General features: G+C 38.4%; 1 protein-coding gene across 4 annotated transcripts in view; it reads left to right on the forward strand.

Annotated features, from left to right (window-relative positions):
* The first annotated feature begins 1,558 nt into the window (after nucleotides 1-1,558).
* The window catches only part of col12a1a (collagen, type XII, alpha 1a), an 84,552-nt gene continuing 65,941 nt past the window's right edge, over nucleotides 1,559-20,169 (forward strand). For 2 of the 4 annotated variants that reach the window (XM_073827403.1, XM_073827404.1), the window contains exons 1-2: nucleotides 12,520-12,771; nucleotides 19,430-19,699. In XM_073827403.1, the coding sequence (XP_073683504.1) occupies nucleotides 12,552-12,771; nucleotides 19,430-19,699 (490 nt within the window). In that variant the 5' untranslated portion in view covers nucleotides 12,520-12,551. Of the gene's footprint in view, nucleotides 1,666-2,274; nucleotides 2,381-6,844; nucleotides 6,962-7,050; nucleotides 7,192-7,443; nucleotides 7,495-8,213; nucleotides 8,478-8,746; nucleotides 8,912-9,003; nucleotides 9,178-9,272; nucleotides 9,564-10,611; nucleotides 11,215-11,779; nucleotides 12,059-12,145; nucleotides 12,419-12,501; nucleotides 12,772-19,429; nucleotides 19,700-20,169 lie in introns of those variants that run through there. The other 2 variants (XM_073827406.1, XM_073827405.1) reach the window with 2 other exon arrangements.

The raw sequence follows: 20,169 nt of genomic DNA on the forward strand, positions 1-20,169 counted from the left end.
ATTTTAGTAAATAGTTTAATAAGTTAAATTAATGGTTTAATTAATTTTTATAATTAAATAAAATATTTATATAAAAAAATAGTATTATTTAATGAAAATGATTTATTTATTATTTAAATAATATTTGAAATTATCAGAAAATGTATTACAAAAAACGGTGGTAATCAAATGAAGGCATAAAATATTATCAGTTTAATAAATATATTATAATGTGATTATAAAAAAACATGTAATCATGTAATAAAATTAAAATTTTAATGCCCAATGAAATTGTTTATTTTTCCCAAATTTTAGTAAACAGTTTAATGAGTTAAATTAATGGTTTAATTAATTTTTTATAATAAAATTAAAACCAATAGTTTTTATTATTTATTATTTTAGTATTATTTAGTGAAAATGATTTATTTATTATTTAAATAATATTTTAAATTATTAGAAAATGTATTACCAAAAACGGTGATAATCAAATGAAGGCATAAAATATTATCAGTTTAATAAATATATTATAATGTGATTATAAAAAAAAAAAACATGTAAACATGTAATAAAATTAAATTTTTAATGCCCAATGAAATTGTTTTATTTTCCCCAAATTTTAGTAAACAGTTTAATGAGTTAAAATAATGGTTTAATTAATTTTTATAATAAAATTAAAACCAATAGTTTTTATTATTACTTTATTATTTTAGTATTATTTAGTGAAAATGATTTATTTATTATTTAAATAATATTTTGAATTATTAGAAAATGTATTACCAAAAACTGTGGTAATCAAATGAAGGCATAAAATATTACCAGATTATAAAAAACACTTTCCACCTTAAGAAATTGCTGGTAAAGTTTACAAACCATTACAAACAATCCCCCTCTACCGGTAGCTTACGACACACACAGTCAGCAGTTAAGTATGTACTTCTAGTACGCAGCTGTAGTTTGTGGTTTGGCTTGAAGTCTGGCCGTCTGTCTGCACAGCGCTTTCATTATAATTAACACGACTTTCTAACTAACAGTATGTGTGCGATTGCACAAACTTTCACTGATATATTCGCATGCATACTTCATTTGAAGTGTAGTCAGCTGCGTTATTAACAGCGGTCACGTGATTGAAGTGTAGACGCGACGACACCTCCGACACTGTATCAATATCAACTTTTTTATTTTATTTTATTTTATTTTTTTCTTAAGTATCTAAACACGAAAATTGAATTAGCCTACAGTTCTGAGAAGGCTGAAGTATTACGCTAAATTACGTATTACGTTCACAAATACATAGCCTACTTAATTCATTCTAATAATTTTCCGAGTTAGTAATTTTACCCATTTTTTCTAAGCAGTCAAATCTAAGGTATAATTGATCTATTTTTGAAGAGTGCTGAAATTAAAACGCCACCGCACATCTGCATCCCACTGAAGTGGATTCTTCCAAAGTGCCGTATCTTTTATTTAAAAGTGTGGGGGCTCCATTCTTGAGGAATTTCGTAAGGGAGTAAAGTTGGGAACAACCCCCTATTTAGTGTCAGGTTGAGCTCAGATACCTCCCATTCTCTCAGAGGTTTTCCCTCACTGCTGGAGAAGCGAGAGGAGGCTCTCAGTCAGTCAGTGAGTCTGTGTGGAGGGGGACATCAGCCTTTACTTTCTCTTTTTGATACCGACGGACAATTACAGGTCTGAATATGATTTCTTTATTTCATACAAACATTTTTAATGAGTTATTTAGGCTACATTTGTATGGAATTTTTAGTTAACGTGTTCTCGGAATTAAATGAGCGTTAAATAGAATTTTAATGTCTTAAAATTCCGTAGTAAATCTAACAGGATTTATGTGCAATTCATAGGATTTAATCTCAATGTTTTAATTCATTAATGCATGTTTCTTTAGCTCTGCCACGTCTTTTAATTTTTAGAAATGTTTACGTTTTCGTAAATGCACGAGTTTTAAAACGTTTTGTTTATCTGAAATCATACTGAGATCATTTTTGATTTAGTTTGGTCTGATAATCCATAGCCTATTAATCAGATGAATGGCTAGCATTTCCACTGCACTTGTATCAGACTCCACATGGAGGCGCTCATGAGCCGTCATGCAGATCACCTTCTACATTTGAATTCTGTTAAGTTTCTAATTGCCATTTACAATTGCCAAGTTCAGTAGTTAAAATGATTTACACTTATTTACTGCCAAATGCTAAACACACCATGTGTGCCTTAGTATAATGATGCTATTATTTAAAATAATGTGCAATGCAATGACAATTAATTTTTTTCTCTTTGTAGATTAATTAATGAGCTGCTGACTGTGTCTGTGTAAACATGAAGATCAGGCTGTCTTTGGCTGCCGCTGCACTCTTTGCTCTATTACTGAATTCAGTAGAGGCTCAAGGTATAGTCAATGCTGTCTGTCTTTCTTCAGTTTTTTTTAATACGTTTTTTTTATTATTGTAAAATATGTTTTTGTTTATTAATTAGACACAGAGCATACAGTGATTACTTTTTGAACATCTTAGTCTGTATTAAACAGTATTACTATTTCTTATAAATCAAGTTGTTCATAGGCTATATATATATTTATATATTTAAAGAAAGCTATAAATTGTTTTAAAAAGTTGTCAAATTAAGATTTACTAAAAAAGTATGTGCTATATTTTTAAAAATACTCTTCTTGTTATATGTGATTCCAGAAATACAAAAGAAAAAATTATTTATACTTGCATGAAAAATAGTCACGTAATGTGTCATTTGTTGCGAGGCATGTCTCAGCAGTTCTGCAGCATGAAACAAAGCAGTCTGGGATGGTCATCACCTCCTCTATGAGTCAGTTATTGCCCAATTAATTACCATTAGTGCTGGTTAATTACAGAAGCTAAAATGAAAATATTGTTACAAAGGCTTCATTATTAAACAAATGGTAACTGCAGACTTTTATTGCTTTTTCAGACTTTGAACTGCTCAAAAGTGTTCTTGCAGAGACTTAAGTTTCTTCACGAGTCAAAAGACATGCAATAAAATCACTTAGTTCTAAACGTTTTTGCTGCACAGTATGTAGCTAGATCTGGGTTGCCAGGTCCTAGAAAAAAAAATCAGCTCAAATCTGATTTAAAACCCAGCCAAAAGGAATGAAACTGCCTTAATTTTCACCCGCATCCAATCACAGTTGACAGCTGCGGGATTCCCATGAAAAGTCTTAGAATAAACTTAACTAAACGATTAAATAAACTATTTTATGACTCGTTTATATGCAGTTTGTGCATATTTAAGTATTCCTTCTGACACATTGTTTAAACTGTGAGTTATAAATATGAATAACACTGTCACAACATGTCATACACTGATATAACTATCCATATATAAGCAGTTTTTTTGCTATAAAATGCATATGTGACACTGGACCACAAAACTAGACTTAAGTAAAAAAAAAATTAAAACTTATCCTCTTTATAAGTTGCTTTGGATAAAAGCGTCTGCTGAATGTCTAAATGTAAATGTAAGTATAGCACAAAAAAGGGTCAAAATGATCAATCTTTCTTTTATGCCAAAAATCATTAGGATATAAAGTAAATATCATGTTCATGAAAATATGTTGTACATTTTCTACCATAAGTATATCAAAACTTAATTTTTGAATTATAATATGCATTGCTAAGAACTTAATTTGGACAACTTTAAAGGCGATTTTCTCAATATTTAGATTTTTTTGCACCCTTAGCTTCTAGATTTCCAAATATTGTCCTATCCTGTCCTAATGGAAAGCTTATTTCTTCAGCTTTTAGATGATGGATGAATCTCAGTTTCAAAAAATTGACCCTTACTTTTTGGTCCAGAGTCACAAACTGTGTTTATACAGTTCTTTATACATTAAATCTTCTCTAATATTTTCTTTTTTTGATCTCAGTCAAGATCAATTATCAAAACATCCTTGGCTGGACACACATAAAATGTACTTCAAATATAAAACTGCTTTTAATAGAAACATATTTACTTTATGCTTAACTAAATGGGTTCCAGAAGTAAAACGGATAAGCGTTTTTTCCCGCACGATTTGAAGTTGTTTTAGTTTGAGACGGATCTGTAATTAAGGTCGCCGCACAGCATCAGTTTATCCCACCGACATCTGTCTCCAGCGAAAGCGATGTGATGTGAGAACGTGAGGATGAAGGTTGCTTCAACTGGAAAACCAAATGGAAACATTCGTTTTCTTTGTGTGTGCTGTAACAGAATGGAAAGATGTAACACGAGAGGGCTGAATTAGTCCTCAGACAGCACAAAGACAAAGAGCCTTTTTAGGTTTCCTGCAGCCGCTCGCGAAAACGCTGAGTTGCAATCCATATGGAAAGTTAATATGCAGTAATGTTTAATGTCAGCACATGTCGTGGAATTACTTTGGCATCTGTTCGGCTTCTCCGGGAGACTCCGACCTCTTTTCCGAGCTGCCTGGCAACGCCGCTAGCCAGAAAGAATGCCTGACTGGCTGGAGGTTATTGACATGGGGCAGACTTTCTCTCTGGGGCATGAGAGAAGTGCTCTCCTGATGGGCCTCCTCATCCTGAAGTTTCCAGAAACTCAACACGAGCAGACGTTTGTGTCCCTTTCGGTATTAAACTGTCAACAGAGTCAACAAAGCTGTCACGTTCCATTATTTAACAGTTCGCTGAGCCGGTATTAAAGCTCGCATGGTAGGTAGTATTTCACACATCAGTTGTGAGCGCTGGTGCCGTGACACCTCCCGTAAGACGCCTCATCTGTGAATCAGTGAAGACTCATGGGTTCGGCCCGTTCGGACACATGAAGGGAATCGGCCCAGACCGTTTGAGTTTGACGCGTCAGGTTGGTGAGCCTTCTTTCTCCAGCAGGTCGTGTTGTTTGTCGTTTTCCTGGTGTGTTTCCTCCACCGTTTATTTTAAAATGATATTCTGCTGCTCCACGCACACTTCTTTCCACCCACATCTTTCCTTCTTTTTCTTTGCGCATGTGACGTTTTGCCCCATCTTCATTGTTCAGCTGGCCATCAAGTAGAAGTAAGAACAGTAGTGCATGGAAAAAGATGATCCCATGTTTCTACAGGGAAGATCTGCTTTTACAGATGATGATAAATCTATAGCAGACACTGTGGATCTTCATCTCCTTGTTGAGTTTACAAATCCCTACAATACATTCATAAAAATAAAGGTTTCTGATTAGAACCAAACTCTCTACTAATCATGTTTTGGTGCCTAAAAAACCCCTAGAAACTAAAATACTGATCTGGAGAACATATAATGTACTGTAACATCAAGAACGACAAAGTTTGACCATTGAAAAACCTTTATTTTTAAGTGTGCTGAACACTATTGTACACTCTTAAAAATGAAAGGCCTTAAACATCCATGGAGCCTTTCTATCGTGCAAAGGGTTCTTTGGATTATTAAGGCCTGGTTTCACAGACAGGTCTTAGACTAACAGGACATTTAAGTACATTTTATAAACATGCCCTAGAAAAAAAGAAACATTACTTGTGTGCATCTTGACACAAAATAAAGGCACTAATATATTTTAAGATCAGTCAGCACAAATCAAGACTTATATTTTAGTTGGAGACTAGGTTGAAAATGTTCTTCACACTAATAAAAAAATAGTTCTTTTTAGAACTGTTCACTGAAAGGTTCTTTGGAGAGCCAATGGTTCTTCAAATGGCCATTATTTTTAAGAGTGTGATATTGCAAGCTACACTTTCCTGGTTAAATATACTAATTCATTTCTGTAATATTAAGCATGTTTAATATCATCTATTATTTTGCATTACCTATCGGCTGTATTTCCTGTGCATTCTGTGCTTTCAAGACATTATTCTGACAGCAGGTATTTGCATCAGTCATCAGCATTCATGCATGCAGATGTAACATGGATGTTGAGTACCTAAGTGGAATCTCATCGTCTTAGATTGCCGCCTGTCGAGATGAGATCCACGACGGTTTGATGTAGATTGCATGTCAATAATGTCTATGACAGAATATCATTTTAAAATACATTTGTTGTGTTGTCCTTTGTGTACATGGAAACAGTGTAATAAGTTGTTCACCCATGTACATGTGCATGAAACTTTGACAACCAGACGAATGCGGATCGATTTTTTTTTGTGCTGTATATTTTCCTTCACACCTCACAATTAGGAGTGTTGTCTTGTTACGTACAACTTCTGTATGAAAAGGAACTACACAAAAGTCTGTCACGACAAGTTGTGTATTCTTTTTATGAGATTTGCAATGGATACGTGCCCTCAGTAAAACCTGTTAGTACTCAAGCCTTGTCGGAATATATGTATATATACAAAGCGTATATATAGCATATATGTTTTTTCCTTTACTCCTGACAGAGCCATCTGGATATCTTTCGACATCTTCAAAACTTGATTCCATTGTATAATCAATATCTTGGGAATGGAAACATTGTCTTGATATGATTTATTTTTGTCACCAGAGTTCTGTTTCCAGTGAACGGGCATGCCTTGTATTGATTGCATTCAGCATGTATTGGATGGTTGTCTGCACATGGATTGCCGATGACATATGTTTGTGATAGGTCTTGAAATGTGTTTAGAATTTCTCGGCTTGAGCTGCAGACCGTGAGATTCCAGGTTATGCAACTCAAGAAAAGGCCATTTGAACCGAAATGGCTTCCGTCACTCTCTCATGTTGTGTTTTGTCACCTTCACTCTTGGTTCTGTTTGTCTCGCCCAACAATAAACAACTAAACTTCAGTCCTGAAGTGTTTGTCGTTGGGTTTTTGTTGTACATTGTTTCTTCAAAAATTATTATTCATTCAGATATGGCAGTTTTTCCAGATCTTGACTCTGTTAACCTCTTGTTTGCAGTGGAGCCTCCTTCAGACTTGAAATTTAAAATCCTAAATGAAAACACAGTGCATATGTCATGGAGGAGGCCTTCGTCTCGGATACAGGGCTACAGAATACAAGTAATATCAGATACAGGTGCGTGGTGCCAACAGCTGGACATTTCACAACATCTGCATGTTTTTTGATCAGCTTTGACTGACTTGATATGTCATTATCTGTTCCAGATGATTCTAAAGATTTCAGTCTTTCTGCCTCGGCCACAAACACATCAATCACGGATTTAACTCCAGATGTGGACTATTCAGTGTCAATCAATTCATATGATGGTGTGGAAGAAAGTATCCCTATCCTTGGACAAATAACAAGTAAGTGCACACCATACATCCTCAATGTCTTGTCCTAATTAGTTCTGGTTGTTAAGGCAAGCCTTAACAAATCTTTCAACCACCGCAACACACTAGAATTGGGATTGTTTTTAAGTTTTGCTTAGGCAAAACCTAGTTTGATATCTTTTGAGCAAAGTTGCAATAATTGTTGATTATTGGTTAGATTAATCCACTTGCCAAAAGGAATTTTGAGCTTGTGAAACATTGACCGGACTTCTTCTCTCATCTTAGTTCAATCCAGCAACACAAGTGGAACAAGGAAGCCACAGTCAGAGGCTGTCAGTGAGTATATTTAATCAAACCATGTCTTCATCATTCCAGATTTTTCTTGCTTCTTGTCACCTATGAAATTTATATGCAATGTATTAGATCCCATTTTCCTTTAAACTTTGTTCGTTCGACCACTGTAGACTTGTTACTGCTCGCAAAAAGATTGCTCAATGCTGTGGTTGGCAATGTAAAAACTGCCTTTAATTAAAAGCATTAAAATAGAATCAGAGCTCATAAAACATTTTGCTTTGTACTGTTAGAAGTGGCTGTTATAACACAAAGAAGGGCTCAGAGCCTTTCTAGCCTCATTCATTGACTCGCACACACTCAGGCATCACATTTTGAACTAGTGGAAAGGATTACGGCCCTGACCCAATTCCATTTCTCGTCAGTACCTGTGCCAAAACAAATCCAACCAAAATTCCAGAAAAACAGTTCTCAAGATGTACATTTCTCAGTAACATTTTGGAGTCATGTCTAAAGTACAGAATTAAGTTTATTGAAAGTTTCCATTGCTTTGCAAGCATCATTTTTGTTGGGAAACGTTGAGGGAAACAGGCAAAGGACTTTTTTTTTTCAAGGAGTCATTAAGAATTGTGTAAGTGTACTTGCAAAATAAACAAATGTGTAAACAGACTAAACAACAGCATTGTAAAATGACAAAGATTATAGTAGATCTATAGACTATCACATTGCTTTCTTCAATGCTTTTTTGTTCCCTTGTCATGCAGAGTGCTCAGTGAGTGCTGTCACGGATCTAGTTTTCCTGGTGGATGGCTCTTGGAGCGTGGGAAGAGAAAACTTTAAATTCATCCGGAGTTTCATTTGGGCCATGGCGGGAGCCTTTGACATTGGAGAGGATAAGACCAGAGTGGCTGTGGTACAGTACAGCTCGGATACCAGGACAGAGTTCAACCTGAACCAGTACTACAAACGACCTGATGTACTACGAGCCATTAAAAATCTCCCCTACAAGGGTGGTAATACCATGACAGGTGTGTAAAAGATTTAAAATGTACCATATAGTAATGAGGACTTGTTTCTGTATCAACACCCTTGTTGGTCCTGGAACAACCCTACTCTAGGGTTTGGCTTGGAGTGTGAATAACTTTCTTATCAATCTATCATGCGGTAACATGTAGGTGATATAGGAACTTGGCATTTTCAAACATGGAAAGAGTACCAACCTTTCCAAAAAAGGTTGGTTTGAAATCATCCTTCTACATGAATGACTTTGTATATTGGTTCTTACATGTTCAACCAGGTGATGCAATGGACTATCTGGTGAAAAACACCTTCACTTCGGCAGCTGGATCCAGGAAAAGCTTCCCAAAAATAGCCATGATCATCACAGATGGAAAGTCACAAGACCCGGTAGGAGAGTATGCCGAACGGCTGAGGAACATTGGAGTAGAGATCTTTGTTCTGGGTATGTGTCTAAACATCTGTTGAACATGTTTCTGATATTTTTATTCCAAAACTGTATGGAACACTATTTCAAGCCACAGCTTATATCTTTAGGTATCAAAGGAGCAGATGAGGATGAGTTGAAGGAGATAGCCTCCACTCCCCACTATAAGCATGTATATAATGTTCCAAACTTCGACATGATCAGTCAGGTGCAGAAGGAGCTCATCACTCAGGTGTGCTCTGGTGTGGAGGAGCAGCTAAATATCCTTACAAGCGGAGAGGAAGGTACTGCCCATGTACACATGATCTAGCTATAATCACAGAGATTTGACCAGTTAACAGATCTATAAATCATAAACATCTATCCTTTTTTCCCCTAGTTGTTGAGCCAGCTTCAGATCTCAGAGTGACTGATATCTCTTCCAAATCCATGAGAGTTGCATGGGATGCATCTCCTGGTGACATCACAGGTTATAAGCTGCAGGTCTTCCCCTTGATTTCTGGTGCCAAGAAGCAGGAGCTCTACACAGGGCCCACATTCACCACGGCCAACGTCAGAGACCTGTCTCCTGAGACAGAGTATGAGATCAGTCTGTTTGCCCTCAAAGGTCTGACCCCTAGTAAGCCGCAAGTTGTCACCGAGAAAACCCAGCCCGTGAAAGTTTCTACAGGTGAGATGCTAACAACTCATTTCATTCATGCTTCCGAGTATTCCACCAAGTTAGAGCACAGTGACATTTCATAGTTCCACCCTATCTGTAGTTTATTACTGATACTTTTTGATATCTGTGTACCCTTAAAGGAGAAGTTCACTTCCAGAGCAAAAATTTACAAATGATTTACTCACCCCCTTGTCATCCAAGATGTTCATGTCTTTCTTTCTTCGGTCGTAAAGAAATTATGTTTTTAAAGCAAAGCCTTTCAGGATTTCTCTCCATATAGTGGACTTCAGTGGTGTCCTAGTTTGAACTTACAAAATGCAGTTTCAATGCAGCTTCAAAGTGCTCTAAATGATCCAAGTCGAGGAAGAAGGGTCTTATCTAGTGAAATTATACAATTTATATACTTTTTAACCTCAAACGCTCATCTTGCCTAGCTTTGCGTGAATTTTGTGTATTCCGGTTCAAGACACTCCCTCTTCATTTTCTTCTCCAACTTCAAAATCATCATACATCACCGTTTTACCTTTTTTTATAAAGGACGTTTGATCTTCTTTGCATGTTCACTTTGTAAACTCTGGGCTGGTACTTCTGCAGCGATGTAGAATGATTTTAATGTTGGAGGAGAAAATGAGATGGACAGTTTTTTTTACCTATTTTAACTGTCTTGAACCGGAGTTCATGCAGAGCTAGATAGAGCATTTGAGGTTAAAACGTATATAAATTACGTTTTATATATGAATGGACAATTGTTTCACTAGATAAGACCCTTCTTCTTTGACTGGGATCATTTAGTCATTTTAAGCTGCATTCAAACTGCATTTTGAAGTTTGGAACCATAGAAGTCCACTATATGGAGGGAAATGCTGAAATGTTTTCCTCAAAAAACATAATTTCTTATCGACTAAAAAAAGAAACAAATGAACATCTTGGATGACAAGGGGGTGAGTAAATTATCTGTACATTTTTGTTCTGAAAGTGAACTTGAAAGTGAAAAGTATAACCACTTTTAAACTAATCAGGCAGACTGTTGTAAAGTCTTGTGTTTTCTTCCCTATAGAGTGCTCCCTAGAGGTTGAGCTCCAAGCTGATATTGTCCTCCTGGTTGATGGCTCGTACAGTATAGGCCTGGCTAACTTTGCTAAAGTTAGATCCTTCCTTGAAGTGCTTGTCAGTTCTTTTGACATCGGACATGACAAAGTGCAGATCAGCTTGGTTCAGTACAGCAGGGATCCTCACACTGAGTTTGCCCTGAACAAGCACCATGACATTGCAGCTGTGCTCAAGGCAGTCCGCACCTTCCCCTACCGTGGAGGCTCCACCAACACTGGCAAGGCCATGACTTACGTAAGGGAAAAGATCTTCGTTCCAACCCGTGGCGCTCGTGGTAACGTGCCCCGAGTCATGGTACTCATCACAGACGGCAAGTCCTCGGATTCTTTCAAAGACCCTGCCAACAAACTAAGGGATACAGAAGTGGAGATTTTCGCAGTGGGAGTCAAGGACGCCGTGCGCTCTGAGCTGGAGGCGATTGCCAACGCTCCTTCTGATAACCATGTGTTTGAGGTGGAAGACTTTGATTCTTTCCAGCGCATCTCCAAGGAACTAACCACATCCATCTGCCTAAGAATTGAGCAGGAGCTCCATAACATCAAGAAAAGAAGTATGATCCATCTTCAGTTTTTTATGTCATTTCTGTATGGATAACTTTCCATGAATTCCAAGTAATACATGTTCCTGGATAAACAGCTTTGATGGACCTGGAATAACATTCTTATTAACCAATAGCATTTTAGAAATTAAGAAAGTGGTAAGGTTAGAGCTGGGGCTAAGGACTTTAACAACAATCTTATCAGCCTGTCTATTTCCTCTAATAAACTATGTACTCTGGGTAGTTTTCAGACTATGTTGGTTTGATGGGAATGTTGTTCCAGGATCAACAAAAGATGTTGATCTACGAACACACCCTGCTTGGGACAGCAACCAGTATGGTTTCATAACACAAATATTTTTGGAAATACTAGGCTCTGGAAACATATGTGGAGGGCAGATTAGACACAATAAACCTCATGAATTTATTCATGAATTTACATATTATTGTGTTCATTTAGAATGATACCTAAAGGTTCTTCTTGAGCAAATCTGCAAGCAAGACCAAACTCAAAGCATAAAAATACATTCAAGAAAATATGCATTGTAAATTTACAGTGATGTATTTTGTCATGCAGGTTTGCTTCCACCAAAGTCGCTAAGATTCTCTGAGGTCACCTCCAGAAGCTTCAGGACCTCATGGATTTCTGACGGAGAAGATGTCCTCTCTTTTCTGGTGCGTTTCAGGCCAGCGGCTGACATAACTGGAGACTACATCTCTTTGGTGGTTGCTCATGACACCACCTCTACGATTTTGCCCAATCTCACTCCCCTGACCACCTATGAGGTTAATGTCGTCGCCCAGTACGATAAAGGAGACAGTTTTCCTTTGATAGGCGAGGAGACGACTTTAGAAGGTATTTAATCATAGTCAAAGACGTTTATCACTGAAATATATTGGTTTTTGCATTTGACTGATTACACACACTGCTCTCGCAATTTAGAATTAGGCTCTGTCCGTAACCTTGTGGTGAGCGAAGAGACCGTAGACAGTTTCCGCGTGTCGTGGAAAGCCGCTCCAGGAGCAGTGCTGAGGTACAGGCTGTTGTATGAGCCTGTGGCTGGAGGAGATAAACTGGAAGCAGAGACTGATGGCAGTCAGGTCACCACTGTGCTCTACGAACTGCTACCCGTCACCACCTACCGTGTCACAGTGTACCCTGAGTATGCAACTGGAACGGGTCCCTCCATGGACACTGAGGGCACCACCAAGGAAGGTCAGCACTGTTGGAAGTTTTGTTCTTTGCCCTTGAAATTCTAAAACAAGTAAATTAATCCCATATTTGTTATTCTCTGTCAGTTCGGGGCTCTCCACGTGACCTGAGGGTCTTCAATGAGACCGTGTCCAGCATGAGGGTCTCATGGCGTGCCGCTCCAGGCAATGTGCTTCAATATAATGTGGCCTACAAACCTGATGGTGGAGAAAGGAAAGAAGTAACTGTTAAAGGAGACACAACAACTGCTTTGCTGAAAAATCTGTTGCCGGACACAGAGTATGAGCTTTTTGTTAGTGCCCGCTATACCTCTGGCCTCGGAGCACCGCTTATGGGAACAGGCACCACTCTGGAAGGTAAGAGACTTTAGTATTGTATTTGAAGCTTGTGCTTTCTGCAAAGCAAATCATTTGTCTGTAGTACACTGTATTATATGAAACTACAATGGATGGGTTAAAACACCCAGATGGCAGTCTGCACTAGTGATTGATCTACATTACTTTTTCAAGAATGGCAATCTTTATGATATAATACAGTTTAATGCAAAAATTTAATTTGAATTGAAATTGTCTAAAAATTTGCAGTTGTCAAATTCCGAGAATCTCAAAATAAGATAGTTCCCATATAATTTTGGATATAGAACTTTATAAGTGTTAAAGGGAAGCTGTGCATTTTGATGTTTTTTAGACAGGGCTCTCTGCTACCTTAATTGTCTCTTTGCTTTGCAGAAGCTTGTGTTTTTGTATTATATGAAACTACAATAGAAAGGGTTAAAACACCCAGATGGCAGTCTGCACTAGTAATTGATCTACACTACTTTTTCAATAATAAATGCAGATGAGGCAGTTTGGCTACTATAAGAATGCCAATCTATATGATATAATACAATTTAATAAAAAAAAATTTGAATTTAAATTGAAATTGTTTAAAAAAATGTGCAGTTTCGATTGACAAGGGCTGTTGTAAATGTTGTCAAATTCGAATAAACTTTCTATATATTTTTGGATATAGAACTTTATAAGTGTTAAAAGGTAGCTGTGCATTTTGATGTTATTTTAGACAGGGCTCTCGGCTACCCTAATTGTCTCTTCGCACGCTTCTGTATCACACTCCTAACAGAGAACAGATGTACTTAAAAGACTTTCGGTGTTGTCTGTCAGTGTGAAGTGCACTCCGTAATTTTGGGAACCAAATGGATGACCTTTTAGATGTCATCTAATGACAGATCTCACTGGGTAGATTCCCCCACGCTCTGGCTTTATACATTTGCCGTGTGGGCAGCAGATGAATTAGCTGAGCTTGTGAAAATTTCCACACTCATGCTTGGCATTGCAAGAAGAGTGAATGGAAACAAAACCTCAGAAGATATTGGTTTGGAGAAATCTTTTCTAGTGTCTAACCATGGTCGAGCAATCAGAATTTGGGGGTTTAAGTTTAAACCATACTGTGTATAGTTTTGTCCTACTTTTCTGAAGTTACTAATTTAAAAACCACATTATGTCAATATATAGATTACATACTGTTTTGATGCTGTGCAGGATTTTAAGTGATTGCTAGTTGTTTGTGTCCTGTTTCTGTCGAGCTCATTTGAGTGGTCTCAAACCACTAGGAGCCAGTTTCTTCCTCATAAAAAATGCTTACTTTTTTGCGAAAGAAAAAAAAGTGAAGTACATGTCTCCTTCAATAATCTCTAGATAAAAAGCATGTCAGAACTGCCATTAACTTGTGGGCTTGTTTCATGTTATCCACTGCGAAACAGTTTCATTCAAAGTTTTTAGCCGTAACTCATCTGCCATGAATGCCCAATACTTACTGCACGTCTTTCTTTGGATACATTTCAAGTAGTGTCATATTAAAATGACCGATTACAGCATCTAACCGGAAGAGCTAATGACTGTCCTCTGCTCCTTATACAAAATCACATATTTCAGAAGCTTGTCATTATATATGCTGACTCAAGCCTTTCAACGAAGAGCTAAAGGAAACGTGACTAATTTTTGGCCGATGACAAGCCGTTTCCAAACTGAGCTGCGTTAAACTCCATATCCTTGAGCATAACACAGCTTTCTTTGTTTTAGTTGCCCTTAGCCTCTAGAAAAGTGCACTGTGGGGCCAAACCCAGTCAAGGCAATTAGGAAGTGACCTTAAACGAGAGCTTTAGAGACCAGTCAGCTCATTATAAGGGTTTGAGAATCACACTGCATGTCCTCTTTAGCCTACTGAACTAATTTGTTAAAAATCCCATCGCAGTTGTTGACTTGCATATCTTCTTAATACAAAAATTGCAAACTTGTTTTTCTAAATCCGCCAGTTTGCTCCAGGGGTCTCAGAGCGTCTTTGTGTTTTAACATCTGGTGAATGTGGTTGCAGTCAGCATGAGTTTTGTCTCATGATAGTTTTTGTGGAAAATGGGCTTGGGCTGTGAGATCTTTGCCAGCGCCAGATTATGTCTCTTATCCAAGACTTCTGCCCTGTTCTACTGAAAATGAGCTGAATTCTGTGAGAGGAGAGTGGACAGGCGTCGTTTTCTCATTAAGTACTGTCCAGTTGGATCCCAGGGAAATTTTGCAAAGCTTAATCGGTGTGCTATTTGAATTTATCCAAGTGTAAATCATGCTAGGTTGTTTGTCAGCTTTTTGTGGCTGTTGTCCAAAAGCATGTTCAAGATGTTCAATACCAATGTGTTCTCAGTTTGTGACTCCCCCACTGGTTTATTACCTCTTAAAGATTGATTTCTCAGATGTGTCATTCTTTATTCCACTCAGTCAGTGGCAGAGTTTGCTTTTTCTGAATGTGGGCACGGGTGAGAAGTACCAGAAATTAGACCCAGGGCCTGAATTGGATTAAATCTATATGAAACAGCTACAAAGAGGAAATAAATGGAAAATGGTGTTAAATTGTTCATGACGTAGTTGATTGTCTACATTGCTGAAGATGGCACCCATGATCAGGGGCTCAAGGTTTGGCTGGTTTGATTTAGCCCCTGCTCTTAAAGACTACAACTATAGCATACTACAGTATATATTTCGCCCGTGGTTAATTGTTTTAGAGGGCTGTTGTTTGTTTCTGAACTCCTGACTAAGGATGAATATGCCTGTAATATGCATGAGAGGCCAATCAGAGTCATAGTACCTAGCAGGCAAGCAGGCAAGTTCAAGTCATGGCTCTTTTCCTGACCCTGTTCCCCACTGCCTCCTGTCTACCCTGGAATGGATCTATTGAAATAAAGCCAAAAAAACACTTAATATGCATGAGGTGGTCAGACCTTTGGAGAACTGGCATTGGAGGATTTGTCTTGTTTGCAGGGACTCCAAACTTTTCCAACGTGAAATAATTCACGATGACAGTCACATTAGTGCTAGAACTCCTGTTCCCAGTTAACATCAACATTTTGCTTGGATGGAACACTAAAACAAGGATCAAAGAAGGAAAAATAGCATATGTGAAGGTCCAAAAGAAGTCTGGATTTAATCTGGCCTCAACACACAACAATATCGAGACAGTATTAATAAACTCATGCACGGTATCGCACTGTTGTGTCTCTGTTTAGTGGCCACATTTTCTGTCAATGCGAAACCACAAATGAATAATCATTAATAGCATGTGCTTTCTAAATGGACGTGCACTGCAGCGCCTGGCATTGGCAGTTCGTCTGCATTTTAGTAATCAAAAGCAGCCTGCAGAAGACATTAACATATGATCTGCTCTCCTCTGTGCTCTGTCAGTAAAATCAGACCTCTTTGCTGGACGTAGAAACAACTTCAGGTCCAGACAAGCTGGCACGGAGTGCTGAATTCTCTGTTTCATCTTGAATTAGTTAGTGGTGTTCGCTAAGGCATGCATCATTGTTGGCTTAGTGACTTCTTAAACAAATCCTTAAACTATTAACTATTGAACTCCAGTCCATAACTTGGTGTTACAAAGACGAACGTGTGGTTTTTCAAACCATGACTAAACCATTCAACCTCATTGCAACCTCAACTTTTGCGTAGGCAAGCACCACTTACATATTAATTGGAACATAAGCTTCATTTCTTATTTTCCCTCCCAACAAACGTTTTACCCTTTATTGAACTGGCAACTGTCGAAAATATTCCAACATAAAAAGCCCTGTTCAGACATTTAAGAAGAATTAGACTTTGGAGCCCTCTCTGGAAAGAAATTGGAACATAATTTTCCTGTCAATGTGTGGGATACAGGTGACTATCCTAAAGTTAGAAGAACACAAGGATTGGTGGTGAGAGGAAGAGGTGTTACTGTGGAAGTTTCACACTGCAGTTTATCCTAGCTGACTATGCTGTCAGCACTCCACCATTTTCATATCATTTCAAGTCCCTCTCCTCTCTTCTGCTTCAGGCCACTAGAACTGACAGAAAGAGAGAGTGTGAGAAGATAGGTAGGTGGTATGGCGCAGATCAAAAAGTGAGCTACATCTGCAGTTTTAGCAGTCTGTGTTTAATGGATCGGGTTTCGTGTTCAATGGAAAGTAGATGTGATGACAGATGTGTGGCAGCAGGGAGAGAGATTATTTTTGCAGAGCTGTTTTCCAGGGTACGCGTTACTGACAGAGTAAATCAAAGCAATCGCGAGCTACCGGCGTCTATGCCGGACTAGTGGAGAATTAGATAAATGCTCATTTAACGGAATAGTTCACTCAAATGTCTCTGATTTAAACCGTATGATTTTCTTTCTTTTGTGGAATACTGAAGGAGAACTTAAGCAGAATGTCCAGAATGTGATCAGGCCCATCAACCTCCAAAAAGCAAAAAAAATTCCAGTCTAAAAATTATGTAAAATTATTGTAAAATTATGACAAGCAGTTTATTTTAAAAAACCCAAAAAATTCTATCTACAATGTGTTTGCTGGGCTTATTTGGTCTAATCTCTAAGATTGGACAAACAGTTTTTTTCTCCTTAGTGAAAATCCAGCATTGCTGGTCACCAGCATAAAGTATGTTTTGAATGCTGGGACCTGCATGGGATGCTGGTTTTTGGTTTGCTCGTACCAAGTATAGGAAGCAGGAGTGCTGGTGAACCAGCTACAGTGAGGGAAAAAATGATTTGATCCCCTGCTGATTTTGTATGTTTGCCCACTGACAAAGAAATGATCAGTCTATAATTTTAATGGTAGGTTTATTTGAACAGTGAGAGACATAATCCAGAAAAACACATTTAAAAAAAGTTATACATTGATTTGCATTTTAATGAGTGAAATAAGTATTTGACCCCTTCGACTTAGTACTTAATGGCAAAACCCTTGTTAGCAATCACAGAGTTCAGACATTTCTTGTAGTTGGCCACCAGGCCCACTATTCTTTGCAGATCCTCTCCAAGTCATTAAGGTTTCGAGGCTGACGTTTGACAACTCAAACCTTCAGCTCCCTCTACAGATTTTCTGTGGAATTAAGGTCTGGAGACTGGCTAGGCCACTCTAGTACCTTAATGTGTTTCTTCTTGAGCCACTCCTTTGTTGCCTTGGCCGTGTGTTTTGCGTCATTGTCATGCTGGAATATCCACCCTCCACCCATTTTCAATGCCCTGTCCATCGTCCATTTGATGTGGTGCAGTTGCCCTGTTCCCTTAGCAGAAAAACACCCCCAAAGCATAATGTTTGCACCTCCATGTTTGACGGTGGGGATGGTGTTCTTGGGGTCATAGGCAGCATTCCTCCTCCTCCAAACACGGCGAGTTGAGTTGATGCCAAAGAGCTTGATTTTGGTCTCCTCTGACCACAACGCTTTTACCTAGTTCTCCTCTGAATCATTCAGATGTTCATTGGCAAACTTCAGACATGTGCTTTCTTGAGCAGGGGGACCTTGCGGACGCTGCAGGATTTCATTCCTTTTTTTCATTCCCAATTGTTTTCTTGGTGACTGTTGCCCCAGCTGCTTTGAGATCATTGACAAGATCCTCTCATGTAGCTCTGGGCTGATTCCTCAGTGTTCTCTTGATCATTGAAACTCCACAAGGTGAGATTTTGCAGTGAGCCCCAGACTGTGGGAGATTGACAGTTATTTTGTGTTTCTTCCATTTGCGAATAATTGCACCAACTGTTGTCACCTTCTCACCAAGCTGCTTGGCGATGGTCTTGTAGCCCATTCCAGCCTTGTGTAGGTCTACAGTCTTGTCCCTGACATCCTTGGACAGCTCTTTGGTCTTGGCCATGGTGGAGACTTTGGAATCTGATTGATTGCTTCTGTGGACAGGTGTCTTTTATACAGGTAATAAACTGAGATTAGGAGCACTCCCTTTAAGAGAGTGCTCTTAATCTCAACTCGTTACCTGTATAAAAGACACCTTGGAGCCATAAATCTTGCTGATTGATAGGGGATCAAATACTTATTTCACTAATTAAAATGCAAATCAATTTATAACTTTTTTTAAATAGCATTTTTCTGGATTTTTTTGTTATTCTGTCTCTCACTGTTAAAATAAACCTGCCAATAAATTATAGACTGATCATTTCTTTGTCAGTGGGCAAACATACAAAATAAGCAGGGGATCAAATATTTTTTCCCCTCACTGTACTACTTCTCAGTTTTGCTTGAAAACAGCATGACTATGCTGGTCTATCTGCTACAGCAGAACTATACCAGCTCCCTAACGAATATTTTTTTTAGCAGGTTTTCCAGCCTGACTACTTAGAAACCCTTTAAAACAATCAAAACACATCTGCCTAACAAGCTTGGCCAGAATGGGATACAAATTAACTAATGTAGCCTGGTGAAACCCACCTATTGGTCTTAGCTGGTCTAATTAGTCTCTCAGCTCAGGCAAACTGGTGTTAACTGGTTTAGTTGATTATCTTCCAGTATGAATAGGTGTCAGAGACCCCTTCTAAAACCTTTAAAACAAGGCTGCCTAACCAGTTTGGCCTGGCTGGGTGACCAGTTAACCAGTGTAGACTGGTTTAAGAGATATGCTTGCTGTTTCTCTGTCACCAAACCTAGTAAGATTTTGCTTGTAACATGATCTGTTTTTAAAGCTTGTGTGTCTTTTTTCTCAATCATTCAGAGCTGGGTTCTCCTACGAATCTGGTCACTTCAGATGTCACAGAGAGCAGTTTTGTAGCATCCTGGACTGCCGCCCCTGGCAATGTCCGACTTTATCGGGTCACCTGGAAATCCTTCTTTACGGAGGAAGCTGGCGAGAAAACCGTCCGCGGGGACGTAACCACCACTGTTCTGGATGGGCTGACACCAGAGACCCGCTACAAGGTTTCTGTCTATGCTGCCTACAGCAGTAAGGAGGGGGAGCCGCTGCATGGAGAGGAGACCACAGATGGTAAGTCCATTCCCGCCTGCGTAATGAATCCAACATATGACCAAACTCCTTTACCTCGCTCTGTTTGTCTGAGGTGGGCCTCTCGTCCTAAGGTAACCTACCCCAGAGAGGAAAAAAAACCCTTCATATACTGTATATAATGTCAGAATATTCCACTGACATGCACATAAACCTGAAGTATCTGCCCTACAAATTTGAACCAGTCTGCACAAGTTTAAAATGAAACTCAACACAATTCAGCTACTAGCAAATAAAAATTATATATATATAATGTGTGTGGTGGTTGATAAGCCGCATAACTTGAGTTCAGTCATTTTTGGAGGACTTGAATGATGCCTTACCAATGAATAGAAATTTTTTTTACATGAAAAATGGACAAAACCAATAAGCACCCTAGCCATATCTAGAGACCAGAATGTCATGCAAATTTGCGGTTGGGCCAGCGAGCAACTTAACAGTCACTTAAGGTG

This window comes from Garra rufa, chromosome 21 (assembly GCF_049309525.1).
Source record: "Garra rufa chromosome 21, GarRuf1.0, whole genome shotgun sequence".
Taxonomy (NCBI): domain Eukaryota; kingdom Metazoa; phylum Chordata; class Actinopteri; order Cypriniformes; family Cyprinidae; genus Garra; species Garra rufa.